The following is a 17,583-nucleotide window of genomic DNA, read 5'->3' as shown; positions in this document are numbered from 1 at the left end:
GATACACCTCTACCCCGATAGAATGCGACCCGATATAACATGAATTCAGATATAACGCAGTAAAGCAGTGCTCCGGGGGGGCGGGGCTGCACACTCCGGTGGATCAAAGCAAGTTTGATAGAACGCGGTTTCACCTATAACACGGTAAGATTTTTTGGCTCCCGAGGACAGCGTTATATTGAGGTAGAGGTGCATAGGGAAAGAAGGAGAAATGACATGGAGTGGAATTGGATTAGGTAGATAAATTCCATGTCTTCCAGAACTGAATTATTTGTGGTAATTCCTTACAGTAATACAAGGAATTGGGATAAATGTCACTAAAAAGGAATGAGAGGAAGGAGAAATAACTGGTATGCTAATGACTTTGGGCTCTCAGATGGTGCCCCATTAAATTTGTGGTCTCACTGACAAAAGTGCCCTGCTGAGTAGAGATGAGTCAGAACACAATTTGCTGAACTTGGATTTGTACAGCTTCCTTTGATAAGGCTGAGATCTGCACTTGGCCAAATCAGAGGTCAAGGAAGCATACTGTTGCATAGGGTTGTACACACTCTCAGAGAGTAAACTGGAACTGCCTACTAATTTTAAAACACAATTTTTATATCTCAAAAGGAGATATTTCCGCACAAACCATTTATCTTCTCTCTCTTCCTTCTCAGCTGGCATACTTCGATCTCTCAGAAGATGCAAACACAAGGGATTTTGGTGATAGGTGCATAAAAGAATGCACAAAACCTGTTGAGGCACTTGGTAAAACTTATTAGCCTTTGATACAGAAGATGGAAGTACCATCTAGCTATCCCTGACTGCCTCAAGAAGGCATTCATTCACAGGTAAAGTAATCCTGTCTTTATCCTTTTACCCTAAGGTATAAATAACTGATGCACCTTCTGAGCTGACAGAATCCCAAAATTCAGAGCAGTGGCTCTCAACCTTTCCAGACTACTGTACCCCTTTCAGGAGTCTGATTTGTCTTGCGTATCCCCATGTTTCATCTCGCTTAAAATCCTACTTGCTTACAAAATCAGACAAAAAATACAAAAAGTGATACAGCACACTATTACTGAAAAATTGCTTACTTTCTCATTTTTACCATATAATTATAAAATAAATCAATTGGAACATAAATATTGTACTTACATTTCAGCGTATAGTATATAGAGCAGTATAAACAAGTCATTGTCTGTATGAAATTTTAGTTTGTACTGACTTTGCTAGTGCTTTTTATGTAGTCTCTTGTAAAACTAGGTAAATATCTAGATGACCTGATATACCCCCAGAAGACCTCTACATACCCCCTGGTTGAGAACCACTGATTCAGAGCATCTGCCATTAGAAGGAGATGTAGAAGAAACCACCACATTCTCAGCTGATGACATATTAAGCTAGGCTATCTTGGTCTGCACAGTATCACCTCCCATATCCTACCTGTGATGTTACCCTTCAGATTTAGTCAGATCTTCTACAATGCTGGCTAGTGGAAGACAGGAAGGAACATGTGTTTCAGCTGCTGAAGGGAGGAGGCGAGAGACTTCTAAGGATCATGATTCTGCAAGAGGCTGGAAGAGTAGCCTGGACTGCAGACTTGGCCTCCCTCCTATGGTCTGAATACTGACATGGGGGCTTGCCAGAGAGGCCAAATTCATGTAATAGCAACCAGAAGGAGGGTGCTGGATGAAGTCACCACATGTGATTTTTAAGTCTCCTAACCAAGGCAAGAAAGGGAACAGATCTTATCACGGTTTGGGTTAGTTTATTCCAAGAGGTGCCCAGGTGGACCTCCAAATATATCCCAGATGATACCAAAGTCAACTCAAACAACTCCTGGAACAGCAGCATCAACAGAGGGAACATTAGAAGAAAGACTGAACAGATCCAATAAATGGATATGCAGTATCCCCTAGTACCAAAGCAGACAGAGACAAAAGTCCAGAAAATTGGCAGCACGGCAAGGATACACTCCTTGTTCTGGGGAAGACAGAATCATGATTTCTGAGCAGCTCCTTTGATATATGTCTGTACAAATGTTTCTTTGGAGATCAAGATTTCTTTGGCACCAAGTGGACTACAGAGCTCCTTTTCCTCTTGCCCACATACTTGAAGGCAGGGAGCAGAGGACTAGGGCCACCTGGAAATTCAGTTTTAACTCCACTGCCAGCATGGCACTAGTGGCAGAGCAAGGGTCAACAGATACCTTTAAGGCCAAGAACACCCAGTGCACTAAGGTGCTGACAGTAACAGCCGAAGCAGACATGGAAGCAGCATAGGCTCAGCAGTAGCATTCACCAACAATGCCTTTGTTGCATTACATGCCAATGTTACCATCACTGATCCTTTGCTGTGGTTCCAGAGGATGGTGCTGGTCCCAGCAGAGAGCAAGTCTGCTTCCAGAGGAGGACCTTAGCCCTGAACAATTCTCAGACCTTTAGCCTCATCCAGGCCTGGTCTACATTATATAGAGTTTTAGCGGCACAAAACTTTCCTTCTGGTAGCACAGGCATCTACACAATTTTGAGTCCTAGCAACAATGCCCTCAGCTTTCACTGGCAACATTTTACCAGTCCCGCAAGCAAATTAAGCCCTCTATCACCAAAATGCTGGTGTGGATGCAAAAGTACCTATACAGATATAAGCAGTCCTCCAGCAACAAGCCCACAATGCAGCTGTCCCTACAGCCGCGACCTCTCTGGTCCAGTTTTTTAACTCTGCTGCCCAGGAGTCAGTGACCAGCAGTCCTGTACAGGCATGGCTCCAGTTCACCCTTGTCCTGCTGCATGGGCCTCTCTCCTGGATTTCTCAGCACATGCAGGGAGCAACATGTGTGGGCACAAACTCCCACAATTTTCTGGGAGGAATGATGGCATCTCATCAATACAATACAAAAATATCCCACAGCTGGAGACTGACAGCTGGGGCCTTTGGCAGCCAGAGAGTGGTAAGAAGTTGTTGGGGATTGTAGTATAAAATATATTATTTGGACTTTTTCAAAAAGTAATCAGCAATGAAATAGTTTATTCATACTGCCAATGAAACTGACCCAAACTCATGGAAATGAATAGGGAAGTTCACACCTCTAACAGCTATTGTTTCAGGCTATGTGCATGCTCAGGAAGACAATGCAACAGTTCACACTCAGTTCAGGTTTTCAAGTTTTCTTCTAACTGTACAGGTTACACTTCTTTTAAAAAAAATTAAAGCTTAGATTCTACAGCACAAATCTGCAGGAAAAGTGAATTCTGCAACAAATTCCAAGACCTCAGAACTCAAAGGTCATGCCTGAACCAGATATTCCTCCCTCTCGCAGCTAAGCTTACAGATATTTTTACCTTTCTAAACACTGGCATGGATATTATGTCCACAGACTACCATAAGAAGTTTTATAAATTCTGCATGGTAGTATGTGCAGTTTGCCATGCTTGTACGTGGAAAAAACATGAGTTGCAGGCTCCTAAAAATATAAAACTAGGCTCATGCATCAGTTTTTAAATGGAGGTGAAAATTTTGAAAACTTCAGGCTTATGAGAAAAAAAAATGCATGTTTGAGTGTAAGTAAAACACACTGTGCCAGATTCTCATCTGGTGTGAAATGGCATGAAATGAATTCAATGGAGCTGAGTTGATTTACACCAGATGAGGATCTGGATCACTTAAAAAAAAAAAAAAAAAAAAAGACCTAGAAGTATATTTTGTGCTGAGCTGTGCCTCAAAGGGAAGATCTCCTCCAACCAGAATCAGAACTCTTATGGTTTCTTTATGCTGTCACAGCAGCATCAAAGGGGGATGTTGGGAAGGAGATTCTCCCCATAAGTAATTTTCAAATTATCCAAATAGATTCCATCCTTTACTCCCCTAATAAAAAAGAATAAGAGAATAGCATAAGAGGGTTCATGCAAAATTTCAGGCTTTTCTCCTGCAAATTTTACAAAAATCCAAAACTCAGGCTTAGAATAGGAACAGCCTTACAATCCTAACTATGGAACTGCTGCTGGTACTTTAGGATTGGTATAGTTTTATGCTTGCTGACTAGTGACTTTATAGTAGAGTACAATTGCTGAACATGCATTTATATTATAGTGTATTTTAACAGTTTTTTTGCAGAACAGTACTGTAAGGCATATATGATATAGCCCTATAAAAGAATGCAGTATATGATTAATTACAGACATTACAATAGATTAAGATTCTAGCGGGCAAACAAACAGCAGCAGTATATTTCACTTAATACTATGGACCAGATAACAACTACAAATTAATGAAACGAGTCCCATTTTCATGTTTTTTCACATGGAACAGTTAGAAATTTAAAAGCAATCATAGTCTCATACCTCTTCCTTTAAGAGAGCAAAACCATGCCCAGGACATTATATGCCTTAACACTTTCATCTTAAGTGACTATGCTAACACAACCATTTTTTTTAATCAACAAAATATTTTAGAACTATTAAAAGTTTGTCTTCGTATTACAGATTAAAATAGCACACTGATTTATTTTTAACTATTTGAATCTTGTTGCACTGCAAATGATATTTTGTTGAGATTTTATAGAATGAATTTTTCACAAATCCAATAAATTTGATTAAAAACTCTGACCCCAATCCTGCAGAGAACTCCATGAAGAGGATCACAGGAGTTTCAGACAGATATTTATTCATAGCAACCTAGAGAAATAGAAGGATGAGAGAAAATCAAAGCCTTTCATATCAGGAAGAACCCTTAACCATGGGTATCTGAAATTCATGTCTGTTCTCTACATCCTCCAACCCTCTACCATCATTCCCACAGAAGTTAATGGGAAAGTCTTCTGGACATGGCTCATTATGTGTACCGATGCTTTAAAAAGGGAGTCCCACCCGAACTTTAACCCTGCCTGTTGATTCAAGATGGAGCATCATGTTTCAGCAGGCAAGTATAAGAATTTATTTCCCAAAAATAAATTACTATTAACATCAATGATTACTCTTACAAAAATCTGCTTTTCAAGAGAAATTTAAACAGAGTGCAATGCAATTTGTTTTATTTAACTTCCAACAAAGTTTCTGAATTCTACTTTTTAAACTGTTCAGCATCAAAATGTGCAATACTTTCATGCTCTAATTACCTTCTGCTCTCTTATCCATTAGTGAAACCTCTCAGCTAGCAAAAGAAGAAACCTACATTTTATTCTGACACTGAAAGTTTTGCAACATGTTAAAGGTTATAATTCGATGTTCTGGACGAGGACAGCCACACGCTGACTGCTAAACTTTGCCACCTAGTTCCCCTCTCCCACATATCTGGGGTCATCTTTTCTTCCCTGCAAAGCCCAGAAGTCTTCCCTCATCATACCTACCTCTCTGTTCTTCACGTGCCTACTCAAACAAATTTGGAAATCTAACTGCCACCCTCCCATCTTTAAACTTTGTTTAATGGGAATGGGTGCTGGTGAGCTTTCTCCCAAGGTGTAAGCTCCTCCATTCTTATGGCTACTTATTGACTGAAAATATCAGCTAATATCTGAGCAACTACTAGCGCTAGTGCCTATATGAACAAAAGCAGATGGACAATTCAATTGCAGTATGCAGAGACTATTTTTTAAATTAAAGAGACCTTGCTCCCTAGAAAGCCAAGAATACCCAATGTTACCCAATGTTATTAAATTAGGGACAGTGAGGTGAGAAGATGAGACCTATTAACTTCTAAAATCTTGAGGAAGACGGTGAACAGAAACAATGAGTTTAGTTCACTAACTGTAAGTACTACTTCAGTTTAATAAATCAGTTTTAAATGCAATACATGTTTTGGTAAACATACTTTTTTCTTACTTCATACATTAAAGATAGTGTTCTTTAACTAGAAAATTCTAGGATGCTGTTTTTGTGCATTTAATTGAATTCCCATTTCCATCCAAATGCAGCTTGACACTAATCATGAGTATTACATCACTGAGGATATAAGAAATGTATCATTTGCCATTTTCTAATGTGATAGAAAATGTAAAAATTAAGAATCTCAGTAAGTGTATGTTAAGCCATATAATTGCTTAAATATACAGACAGTGTATCCTCCTGGTTAGCAAAAAGTACAGAGTTTAGCATAAAGACTGTATTTAGTTGCCAGTCAACATGTTTTAATGGTTACCAACTAATGAAAGTCAAACTCTGTCTAGGCAAATAACTAAAAAAGAAATGCAAAACAAGATTAAAATCAATCCATCATGGTACAAACAGAAAAGGGAACATAAGGAAACAATGAAATCATACTGGTCACCAGAAGAGCAGTGGTCACAGCACAACAGCCACTTAACCATTGTCTTTTTCTGTAGACACTGCAAAGAAGAATTTTAAGGAGGGGCTTGAAGGGGAACAAAATGGCTTAGAACAAGAGTGTTCTAGGCCCGGGGTTCTCAACCAGAGGTACATGTACCCCTGGGGGTTCACCGAGATATTCCAAGGGGTACATCAACTCATCTGGATATTTGCCTAGTTTTACAACAGGCTACATAAAAAACACTAGCAAAGTCAGTACAAACAAAAATTTCATGCAGACAAAATGAGAAAGTAAGCAATTTTTCAGTAATAGTAGGCTGTGACATTTTTGTATTTTTATGTCTGATTTTGTAAGCAAGTAGTTTTTAGGTGAGGTGAAACTTTGGGGTACGCAAGACAAGTCAGACTCCTAACAGGGGTACAGTTGTCTGGAAAGGTTGAGAACCGCTGTTCTAGGCTTGGCCTCAGCTGGTCAAGAAGTAAGGTGAAAACAAGCCTAATGCAGATGGGGAGTGGAAGGAACATGAAGATGCTGAACTTCAGTCCCCATCCTCACAGGCCCATGATAGGAGGAATCTGGAGGATTCAGCAGGGGTCACCGTAGCTGCTCCTCCACTTGCTCTGCTGTTGAACACAAGAAGTGTTAGTGGAGGTCTGCCTACAAACCTGATAGTAAGAAAAGAAGCAACAGCATTACATAGGCCTGGTTCACATATTAAAGGGTTTTTTTGATGTCATACGGGCTAAGCTTTTTAAAAAAGCATAACCTTAAATTATTCAGAAGTTAATGGTATTGGACATACATACTTAGAAAGTGTTCCTACTTGCTTTCAATAATCAGAATTTTGCCAACGTTGATTTAAAGGCTTCTTATCCATTGTATATATTACAGCAGCACCCAAAAGTCCCAATCAATCAGATCAGAACCCTCTTATTTCAGGCATTATACAAATGTGAAGGATGGTCCCTGCCCAGTGAGTTTACAAAGCAAATAAACAAGGCCAACGCTGAATGAATAATTAAGGCAGGCAATGGGTTTTTTTACCCATGAAAGCTTATGCCCAAATAAATCTGTTAGTCTTTAAGGTGCCACCGGACTCCTCGTTGTTTTTGTGGATACAGACTAACACAGCTACCCCTCTGATATAAGGCAGGCAAGTGTCATGTACGTTCTACAATTAACCATATATAGGGCCCTACCAAATTCACGATCCATTTTGGTCAATTTCACAGTCATAGGATTTTAAAATCATAAATTTCATGGTTTCAGCTATTTAAATCTAAAATTTCACGGTGTTGTAATTGTAGTGGTCCTGACTCAAAAAGGAATTGGGGGGATTTGTGGTACTGCTACCCTTACTTCTGCACTGCTGCTCGCGCCGGCGCTGCCTTCAGAGCTGAGCCATTGGAGAGCGGCGGCTGCTGGCCTTCAGAGCTGAGCTCTGAAGGCAGAGCCACCACCCGCAGCAGCACAGAAGTAAGGATGGCATAGTATGATATTGCCACCCTTACTTCTGTGCTGCTGCCTGCAGACCTGGGCCCTCAGTCAGCAACCGCCACTGTCTAACCACCCAGCTCTGAAGGCAGCAGCACAGAAGTAAGAGGGCATGGTATACTATTGCCACTCTTACTTCTTCACTACTGCTGGTGGGGTGTTTCCTTCAGAGCTGGGTGCCCAGCCAACAGCCGCCGCTCTCCGGCTGCCCAGCTCTGAAGTCAGCACAGAAGTAAGAGTGGCAATACCATGACCCCCGACTAAAATAACCATGTGACCCCACTGCAACTCCCTTTTGGGTCAGGACCCCCGATTTGAAAAACGCTGGTCTCCCCATGAAAATTGTATAGTATAGTGTAAAAGTATACAAAAGACCAGATTTCATGGTGGGAGACCAGATTTCACGGTCTGTGAAGCGTTTTTCATGACCGTGAATTTGGTAGGGCCTTAGCTATATACAAAATGGAACAAAAAGGTCAAGACAGACCAGTTAATACAGATTTCTCAAAGCAAGTTTCAGTGAATTATGGAGGGGGTATCTGTGGAGATTACTGGACATTGTTTCAAAGTGCTACTTGTCTTTCTCCTGCTATAGCAGGACAACAGACTTATTTAAACACTCAAAACTGAAAGTTATCCCTTCATTTTCAATGTAATCAACTGAAAAGGGTCTGATTCAGTCTGTTTATTCCATTTACTTTTAAATGGACTGATTAAATGAGAGGAAGACAAGCTCTCTCTAATGGAGATTGTCAAGTCTAACTAAAGATAGTTCGTGCTCTAATGTTTGATTCAATAGAACTGATCCCCACTCATTATACACATGCTAACTTTCACACAAGAAATAAATCAACTTCAAGCCTGTCCTTTAAAACTACTGAGAGAAACATATGGCTTAAAATTCAGTTTTATTAAAACAATATTTGCTATCTTTTCACCTAGCCACACACTGCTAATGCAACACACATTTGATTAGGCATAAACTATGCTATAATTTGTCATGCTCATCTGCCTATACTTCAAGAAATCCTCAGATATAGAGTCAGAACATTTTAGTATTCATTAATATGATTCACTTAACTAGAAACAGTGCTGATACTAGGCAAGTATTTCATTTTACACTAGCATTTCCCAAGATGTGGAACATGCCTCTTTAGGGGGGGATGAGAAGGAAAGAGGGAGGTAGGAAGAGACCTCAGTTATTTTCCAGAGTCTCAGCTTTAAGTAGTATAAGAAGCTATTATGGTTGTGAAGAAACACTCAGGTAATATTTTCAAGGTTAAATGATGCAGACAGCCTTTAACAACAGCTCCAACAGAAATGACCTGACCCATTTATTTTGATGGGTACTAACTCAGATGCTGTTATGTCAAATGTTACTTAACTATTTCACTGTCCCGAGGCATGTAAGAAAGGACCGGTAGAATTATGAACATCTACGCAATCTGAGTGACATATCATTTTGGGTAGGCATAACACAAAGCAAGGTTGAAGGTGAACGTGACTGGTTTCTATTTCCTGCAATGAGAGGGTGGGCCTCAGATTTCAAAAACATGGGAAATTCTGCAGTAATCCAGAAGTGACCATCCTTAGTTTTAGATTAGGTTTGATTTGGAAATCAGACACAGAATTAGCCACTGACATTTTTTAAGAATGTAGAAGTCAAACAATACAACAGGAAATTCAGTGTTACACAAGTGACATGCTTCAGACTAATTTTATCCATAAGGACTCCTAATTGAAGTAATGCCAAGCAACAAGTAGAACAAAAAGATTGTTTGATTTTTGAGGGAAGTTTCATGATTGCCACCCTCCTACTATTAGTTTGTAAATCATATAATCATCATCCCGGGTCATGAATCCCACCCTAAAAAAAAAGAAAGATTTGCTTGTTTCCCTGCCAGTTAATAAAAATGTATATTTATCAACTAATCCTGGTTATTCAAACATATCAAAGTAAAGCCAAGAAATTTTCTTGGAAAATGTTAATATTGTCACAGCGCCAAAAAGGGTAGGTTAATACATGAGATGATCAGATTCTAGTCAAAAGTGACAAGACTTATCACAGAACCATAGAAATGTAGAGCTGGAAGGGACCTCAAGAAGTCATCAAGTCCACTGTGGCAGAACCAAGTAAACCTAGATCAGGGGTCGGCAACCTTTCAGAAGTGGTGTGCTGAGTCTTCATTTATTCACTCTAATTTAAGGTTTTGCGTGCCAGTAATACATTTTAACATTTTTAGAAGGTCTCTTTCTATAAGTCTATAATATATAACTAAACTATTGTTGTATGTAAATAAGGTTTTTAAAACGTTTAAGAAGCTTCATTTAAAATTAAATTGAAATGCAGAGCCCCCCCGACTGGTGGCCAGGACCCGGGCAGTGTGAGTGCCACTGAAAATCAGCTCGCGTGCTGCCTCTGGCACACGTGCCATAGGTTGCCTACCCCTGACCTAGATCATCCCTGATGGGTGTTTGTCCAACTAGTTTTTAAAAGCTTCCAATGATGGGCACTGCACGACCTCCCATGGAACTTAGGCATTTGTTTTACTAGATCTTAGATGTCCAGGGGAGAAAAGTCCACTTTGTTATCCTGCTTTTAGCAGTGGCCATTACTACATGTCTTATCACAGGATGTTCTCACACTGTGTGTGGAATGCACTTTCACAGACTCATGGACCTCCTGCTTTTCTATTTGCAATTGTGGAGAACTCCTCCCCAATTTCATTCACTATCACAAAATATCTATGGTAACTACAGCTGTAGATTATTTAATACCCACTGCCAACAAGACAACAATCAAAAGCTCTCTTTTAATCCTGTTGTGTATTATTATATTTTGTAGCTTTAGTATGTCTGAAACATACTTGATTGACAAGTCCTATTTCTGCAGAGAACAAGTACAAGATACATTACCAGTTCCTTCACAATTAAATGCAATGGGCCTCTCTAATTTCTAGGAGCGAGAAGGTTGTTCAGTATTCATTTTCTTTCAATCACTGGCTTTTTGGCTGGACATTACCAATAAGAGTGGAATGAATACCAACTCTGGTGGTGGCTTCATGTAGGCAGCTCTCCACTATAAACTTAGAGTGAAGACACGCAAATCTAACTTAAGGTATAAATTTAAGCAGATTTATTAAACTGGTGCTAAACTTGGGGACATACATTTTGGTTTAAACCAGGCTTATTCCTGTTTATGTTAGATCAACTAGCACAAGATTTAACTAAACAGAAAAAAGCCAAACTGAAATAAGTGTCAACAAAACAATTTAATCCAATGCAAGGCCTAAGACCAAACTAATTTCAAACTACCAAATCACCATAAAATGATAACTTCTCAGGGCTGGTCTCCACTAGGGGGAGATCGATGCTGCTGCAATTGATGTAGCAGGGATAGATTTAGAGGACCTAATGAAGACGCGCTACATCGATGGCAGAGCGCTCTCCAGTCAACCCCGGTACTCCAGCTCTCCGAGAAGAGTAAGGGAAATCGACCGGAGAGCGTCTCCTGTCAACTCAGCGCAATGAAGACACTGGGGTATGTCGACTCCAGCTACATTATTCACGTAGCTAAAGTAGCATAACTTAGGTCAACTAACCCCAGTAGTGAAGACAAGCCCTCAGTTACTACTGACATCAAATGGTAACTTCTCAGTTATTGGTTAAACCAGTGCCCTAGAGCTAAACAGTGGTATCTTGGTCCTGTAGGTCTGCAGAGCATTTTCAGGGTGATCTGAAGCACCTGACAACCGTAAAGCAGGATGTCATTTGTTACTGTTACCTTGTAGTCTTTAGAGTTGAGTACTCGGGGTCTGTTTACACAACAAGAGCTATCTTTTGGATTACACGGTATCCAGAGTTTGTTTTGAGGATTTTTTTGGACCAACTAAACAAGTTACGCTGCACCCTGCTTTGCTTGGTCATATCTGCCATTTGTCTTAGTAACATCAGCTGACCAAATTTACAGAACACACCCAAGTTGGAAGGGCAAACAAATAAGACCATAAGTTGTAGAGTGATCTGAAGAGGATAAAGCAGTGTGAGTTTCAAGTAGATAGGGAAGATTAGGTACTAAAATACAAACCCTTTACTCAGAGAAAGACAACTACATAAATTGTGTGTGAGGAAATGGGGACGAGACTATACCTAACCTGCTAATTAAAATGAATTGTCTCCTTATATGCCTTTTTCAGGTACCTACCCACTACAGTTGCCACTAGAAAGGTGTGGTTTTCAGAGATGAGCTCTCTATTTTCAATGTTTCAAAGCACAAAACAGGGAGGAGTACAGCCCTAAATTGTTCACTGAACTCAGTTAAAACTTCATAACTCTTATATCCCTATCCTGACATAACAAGAGGAACAAAGATTCATACATTTTTAAATGTAGTCTTTAAAACAGGAGAAAAAACAAAGGGTCCCAAAGGCAGTAGTGCCTTCTCCTCTTTAGATTTAAAAAGAAGTTGTTGTTTTTTTAAGTAAAAATTTAAAAAAGAAACTGTTCCATTGCAAAATTAATTGTAAAGTTCAACGTCTACATGAGCTAGATGATTGTTTCTTGGACTCTCATCCCCACACAGTGTACCACCACCTACGCCAGTCTCCAGGTCTCTCTCTAAACTACTAAAAACCTGATATTTAAGAACTAGATTGGACAAAGTACTAGAAAAAGTAATGATCTAATAAGTGTCTCCCAAACCTAAGACATGATTTTGTATTTTTTTTTTTTTAAAACTGGCATAGCAAGAAACTTCTGCTACACTAGTTTTCAATATAAAAAATGTAACCTAGTACAGTAACTCCTCACTTAACGTTGTAGTTATGTTCCTGAAAAATGCGACTTTAAGTGAAACCATGTTAAGCAAATTCAATTTCCCCATAAGAATTAATTACATTAATTCTTAGGTTAGGTTCCAGGGATTTTTTTTTTTTGCCAGACAAAAGGCATTATATACATTTTAAACAATTTTAAACAAGCAATTTAAAGAATTTTTCACTTGACCAGAGCTCAGAGAGCCGGGAAGCAATCATCACTGCTGAGTACGAAGCTTGGTTGAGGTGGTGGAGTCAGAGAGTGGAAGAGGATGGATTGCCCAGCTGCTCCTCTTGCAAGCACAGGCACTGACTTTGCCGGGGGTAGGGGGCTCAACCCTCGGCCCATCCACTCTACCCCTTATCCCAAGCTCCCACCCTTGACCCACCTCTCCCCCCCCCCAATCTCCTCCCCCTTTACTTTGCACGCTGCGTCCTCGCTCCTCCTCCCTCCCTTCTGAATGCTGCAAGCCAGCTGATTGCCGCAGGCAGGGGAAGGAGGGGGGAGGCATGCTGAGTCCTCACTCCTCCCCCCTCCCCGAGGCAATCAGCTGGCTTGCGGCGTTTAGGAGGCAGGAGGGAGGGGGGAGGACTTGGCACACAGGCTCCCCTTCCCACCCCCGACCCCCCACCTCCTGCCCAGGGCAATCAGCTGGTTTGCGGTGTTCAGGAGGCAGGGGGAGCCTGCGCGCCGAGTCCTCGCTCCTCCCCTCATCCCTCCTGCCTCCTAAACGCCACAAGCCAGCTGATTGCCGCAGACAGGAGGCAGGGGGAGATGGGGAAGGCGCTGATCCGCGGGGTCTGCTGGAAGGCGGGAGGCACTGTGGGGAGGGGGGCGGCGTAGGGAGGCTGCCAGCTGTTGAGAAAGCAGGCAGCCAAACATAAGAGTGGAGCATTGCACAACTTTAAATGAGCATGTTCCCTAATTGATCAGCAATGTAACAACAAACTGACGTTAACTGGGACGACTTTAAGTGAGGAGTTACTGTAATTGCCTTTTCACATAAATTATTTCTCTAACATAAAATGGAGAGAAAAATAAGCTTTGTTAGATATACTCAACCACCAGAACATGCATGCAAGATCTATTCACCTCCATACCACAACTATTTTTCTCCTCTTATGAAAACTGGAAGGTGGGAAATGGTGGCTGAAGGTGTGAGGGGAGGAGCACTGTAACAAGAGTCTCATAGACTAAGGTCAGAAGGGACCATCAAGATTATCTAGTCTGTTCTCCTGCACTTCACAGGACACAGAACCCCACAAACTCACTCCTGCAATAGGCCCATAATCTCTGGCTCAGCTACTGAAGTCCTCAAATCTTGATTTAAAGACTTCAAGCATTACTCTAGTTAAAAATCATCAAGTGACCTGTGCCCTACACTGCAGAGGAAGGTGAAAAACCCTCAGGGTCTCTGCCAATCTGACCTGGGGGAAAATTCCCACCAATCCCAAATCTGACTACCAGTTAGACCCTGACATGTCAGCAAGACTCACCAGCCAGACACCTCAAACAATTCTCTGTAGTAACTCAGAACACTCCCTAGTTCTAGTGTCCCATCACCAGCCATTGGAGAAATTTGGTAAATGCAGACATGGATGGACCATATACCATTGTAGGCAATCACATCTTCTCCTCCATCAATTTGTCCAGCTCAGTCTTGAAATAAGTTAGGTGTTTTGCCCCCACTGTTTCCCTAGGAAGGCTGTTGAAGAACTTCACTCTGATGGTTAGAAACCTTTGTCTAATTTCAAGCCTAAACTTGTGGATAACCTGTTTATATCCATTTGTTCTTGTGCCAACTCCTCTCCTTCCCTGTTATTTATCCCTTTGATATATTTATAGCGAGTAATATCTCCCCTCAACCTTCGTTTTGTTCGGCTGAACAAGCCAAGCTGCTTAAGTCTTCTCTCATAAGGAAGGTTCTTCAGTCCTCTGCTCATCCTAGTAGCCCTTCTCTGCTATTCAAAATTCCAGTTTGAAATCATCTTTCTTAAACATGTGAAATCAGAACTGCACACAGTATTCCAGATGAGGTCTCATCAGTGCCTTGTACCATGGTAGTAACACTTCCCTCTCTCACCTAAAGTATCTTAAGATTGAATTAGCCTTTTTCATTGCTGCATCATACTGGCAGCTCATAGTCATCTTGTGATTGACCAATACACCCAGGTCCTCCTCCTCCTGTCACTTCCAACTGGTAAATGCCCAGTTTATAGCAAAAACTCTTGTTGTTAGTCCATAAGAGCATGAACTCGCACTTTGCAATATTAAATTTCATCCCATTTCCATTACTCCAGTCTTCATGAACATCCACATCTTCATGTACGATATTCCAATCCTCCTCCGTATTGACAATACCTCCCAACTTTATGTCATTCATGAATTTTATTAGCACATTCCCACTTTTTGTGCCAAGGTCATTAATGAAAATGCTAAGTAACATTGGTCCAAAGACGGATCCCTGAGAAACTCCACTAGTAACCTACCTCCAGCCTGACAGTTCACCTTTCAGTATAACCCATGTAGACTCTCCTTTAACCAGTTCCTTACCCACCTTTCAATTCTTGTATTAATCCCCACCTTCTCCAATTTAACTAATAATCTCCCAAGTAGAACTGTATCAAATGCTTTACTGAAATCCAGATAGGCTAGATCAGGGGTCAGCAACCTTTCAGAAGCGATGTGCCAAGTCTTCATTTATTCACTCTAATTTAAGGTTTCGCGTGCCAGTCATACATTTTAAAGTTTTTAGAAGGTCTCTTTCTATAAGTCTATAAAATATATAACTAAACTATTGTTGTAAGTAAATAAGGTTTTTAAAATGTTTAAAAGCTTCATTTAAAATTAAATTAAAATGCAGAGCCCCCCTCCCCCCAGACTGGTAGGCAGGACCCGGGCAGTGTGAATGCCACTGAAAATCAGCTCGTGTGCCGCCTTCAGCACACGTGCCATAGGTTGCCTATCCCTGGGCTAGATCTATTACATTTCCTGTGTCTAGAAAATTGGTTATTCTCTCAAAGAAAGAAAGTAGGTTGGTGTGGCACAATTTATCTTTTGTAAAACCATGCTGTATTTTATCTGAATTACCATTTCCCTGTCTTCAATTACTCTCTTCCAAGATTTGTTCTAAGGCCTTGCAAACAACTGAGGACAAACTAACAGGTCTGTAGCTTCGCAGATCACTTCCCTTCTCTCCCTCCCTTCCCCCCCCCCATTTCTTAAATATAGGCACTATATTTACAATTGTCTAATCATAGGGTACGACCTCCAAGTTTATGAACTCATTACAAATCCTTGCTATTAGGTTTGCAATGTCATGTGCCAGTTCCTTTAATATTCTTGGATGGAGGTTATCCAAACTCCCTATTGAAGGGGAATACTACACTGACAACAGAGTGCCTGTTCAATGAAGATGCTGCTACTTTACTAACCATTCAGCTATGTTGCCTTTTCTTGTTAGCTATATTAAGGAAGTGACCCTACTGTGAACTCTATGCTGAGAAAGACAAATGCAAGTGAATTATTGATCATCTGTGGGAATTGGGGCCCTTCAGGTCTTCACTCCTCTATCCTGGGGTCTTTCCAGAACCAGAAACACCTACTGTTAACAGGCCAGGATGACATTTCTCTCCACCCTCCCTATTCCTCACACTGCCAAAAGCTTTTAAACTTCTCAAAAGCATTCAACAGTTCCAGAGTCACTTAATATCACCACAATCCCAAATTTAGTTCTGTTTGATCATCTTAAAAGAGAGAGGCCAAGAACTGGAAGGAAAACTTTTAGAAGGTTGTAAAGTTTAATTCCTGGGTACATTGTGAAGCATGCAACATCCCAGCTGAACAGTCTCCTCTCCCCATACTCCTAGGTTATGAGATATGAATACCCCTAAGACTATAGCTAAACTGATTAAAATGAATCTGTCATGAAGCTTAACTTAAAACACTTTAGACAGTTGGGAATAGAGAATATCAGTTTGGGACTGAAGTTCACCTGCATAACCCTTTTGTAGCCCCAAAAACGTTTTATTCTAACTGAAATCAAGCAGCACAAAACTCTAAGGACCATAAAGAGAGTGATGATGCCCCCTCACTATGTAGAACATACTCTATCCCTGGCCTCCCAACACCCTCCAGGGCACCAATTTACTATTCAAACAACCGGCCCTCAATTCCAGATGAAACACACCAGCTTCCCTCCCACAAAGTCCCCCCATAAACACCCCAAACCCACTCAATGCCACCATCTACCTACAGTCCAAAACTCAGTACCGAGCCCTCTATCGCTGTAACCTTTCCCCTACATTCCCAGCTTCCATCGGAGCACCATCTGCACTGCTGGGGCTTGTCCACACAGGGAAACATTAAGGAACAGCCACATACTTCATTCAATGTGCAGACAAGACCTTCATCCCTAAATTTGCAATCTCCCCTCTGGGCCAAGCTTCATAAGGGAACAGTGGGGAAAATAACTTACCACCCAGGTCAGTCCCCCGCTGCCACCGCCACCTCCTCCGGATTTAGCCATTTTCTCCCCGTTGCCTCAATATAAATAAGGAAGAGCTAAAAGGACCGGGGCCGAGACTGGGCTTCACCCCTGACCTCAAACAATACACACAGAGCTGGCTCGGGCTATTCCGCCCCCTCCCCCTGGACACACACACACACAAACAGAGCTGGCTCGGGTTCCCCCCCCTTGCGCGCGCGCACACACACACACAGCTGGCTCAAGCTCCCCCTTGCACGCACACCCACCGCCTTGGCACCGGGCTCCCCCTCACACACACCCACACCGGGCTCCCACTCCCCTCGGTCCCGGCCCGGCGTCTATGTCATGCTGAGGAGCGCAGCCGAGTATTACAAAGTCGCGAATCACCGCCTGCTCCGCGTGCGCGGGGCCGGGCCGCCCCGGCGCGCTGAGCCCGCACAAGGCGCTCGTCCGCCGGCCGCTCTCAAACTCGAGGCTGGGCGGCGACGCAGGCAGGCCCGGCCTGCGGGTCTCGCTCACACCGAGGCGGCGGGCGGGGG

General features: G+C 41.8%; 1 protein-coding gene across 2 annotated transcripts in view; it reads right to left on the bottom strand.

Annotated features, from left to right (window-relative positions):
* Window positions 1–17,213, bottom strand: part of TOP2B (DNA topoisomerase II beta) — a 114,626-nt gene extending 97,413 nt beyond the window's left edge. For both annotated transcript variants that reach the window (XM_026649370.2, XM_024214542.3), the window contains exon 1: window positions 17,033–17,213. In XM_026649370.2, the coding sequence (XP_026505155.1) occupies window positions 17,033–17,083 (51 nt within the window). In that variant the 5' untranslated portion in view covers window positions 17,084–17,213. The remainder of the gene's footprint in view (window positions 1–17,032) is intronic.
* Between the last annotated feature and the right edge of the window lie 370 nt (window positions 17,214–17,583).

The sequence above is a fragment of the Terrapene carolina genome, unplaced genomic scaffold (assembly GCF_002925995.2).
Source record: "Terrapene carolina triunguis isolate 2854851 unplaced genomic scaffold, T_m_triunguis-2.0 Scaffold84, whole genome shotgun sequence".
Classification (NCBI taxonomy): Eukaryota; Metazoa; Chordata; order Testudines; family Emydidae; genus Terrapene; species Terrapene triunguis.
Note: the sequence above shows the minus strand (reverse complement) of the source record. Positions and strands in the feature narration are given on the sequence as shown.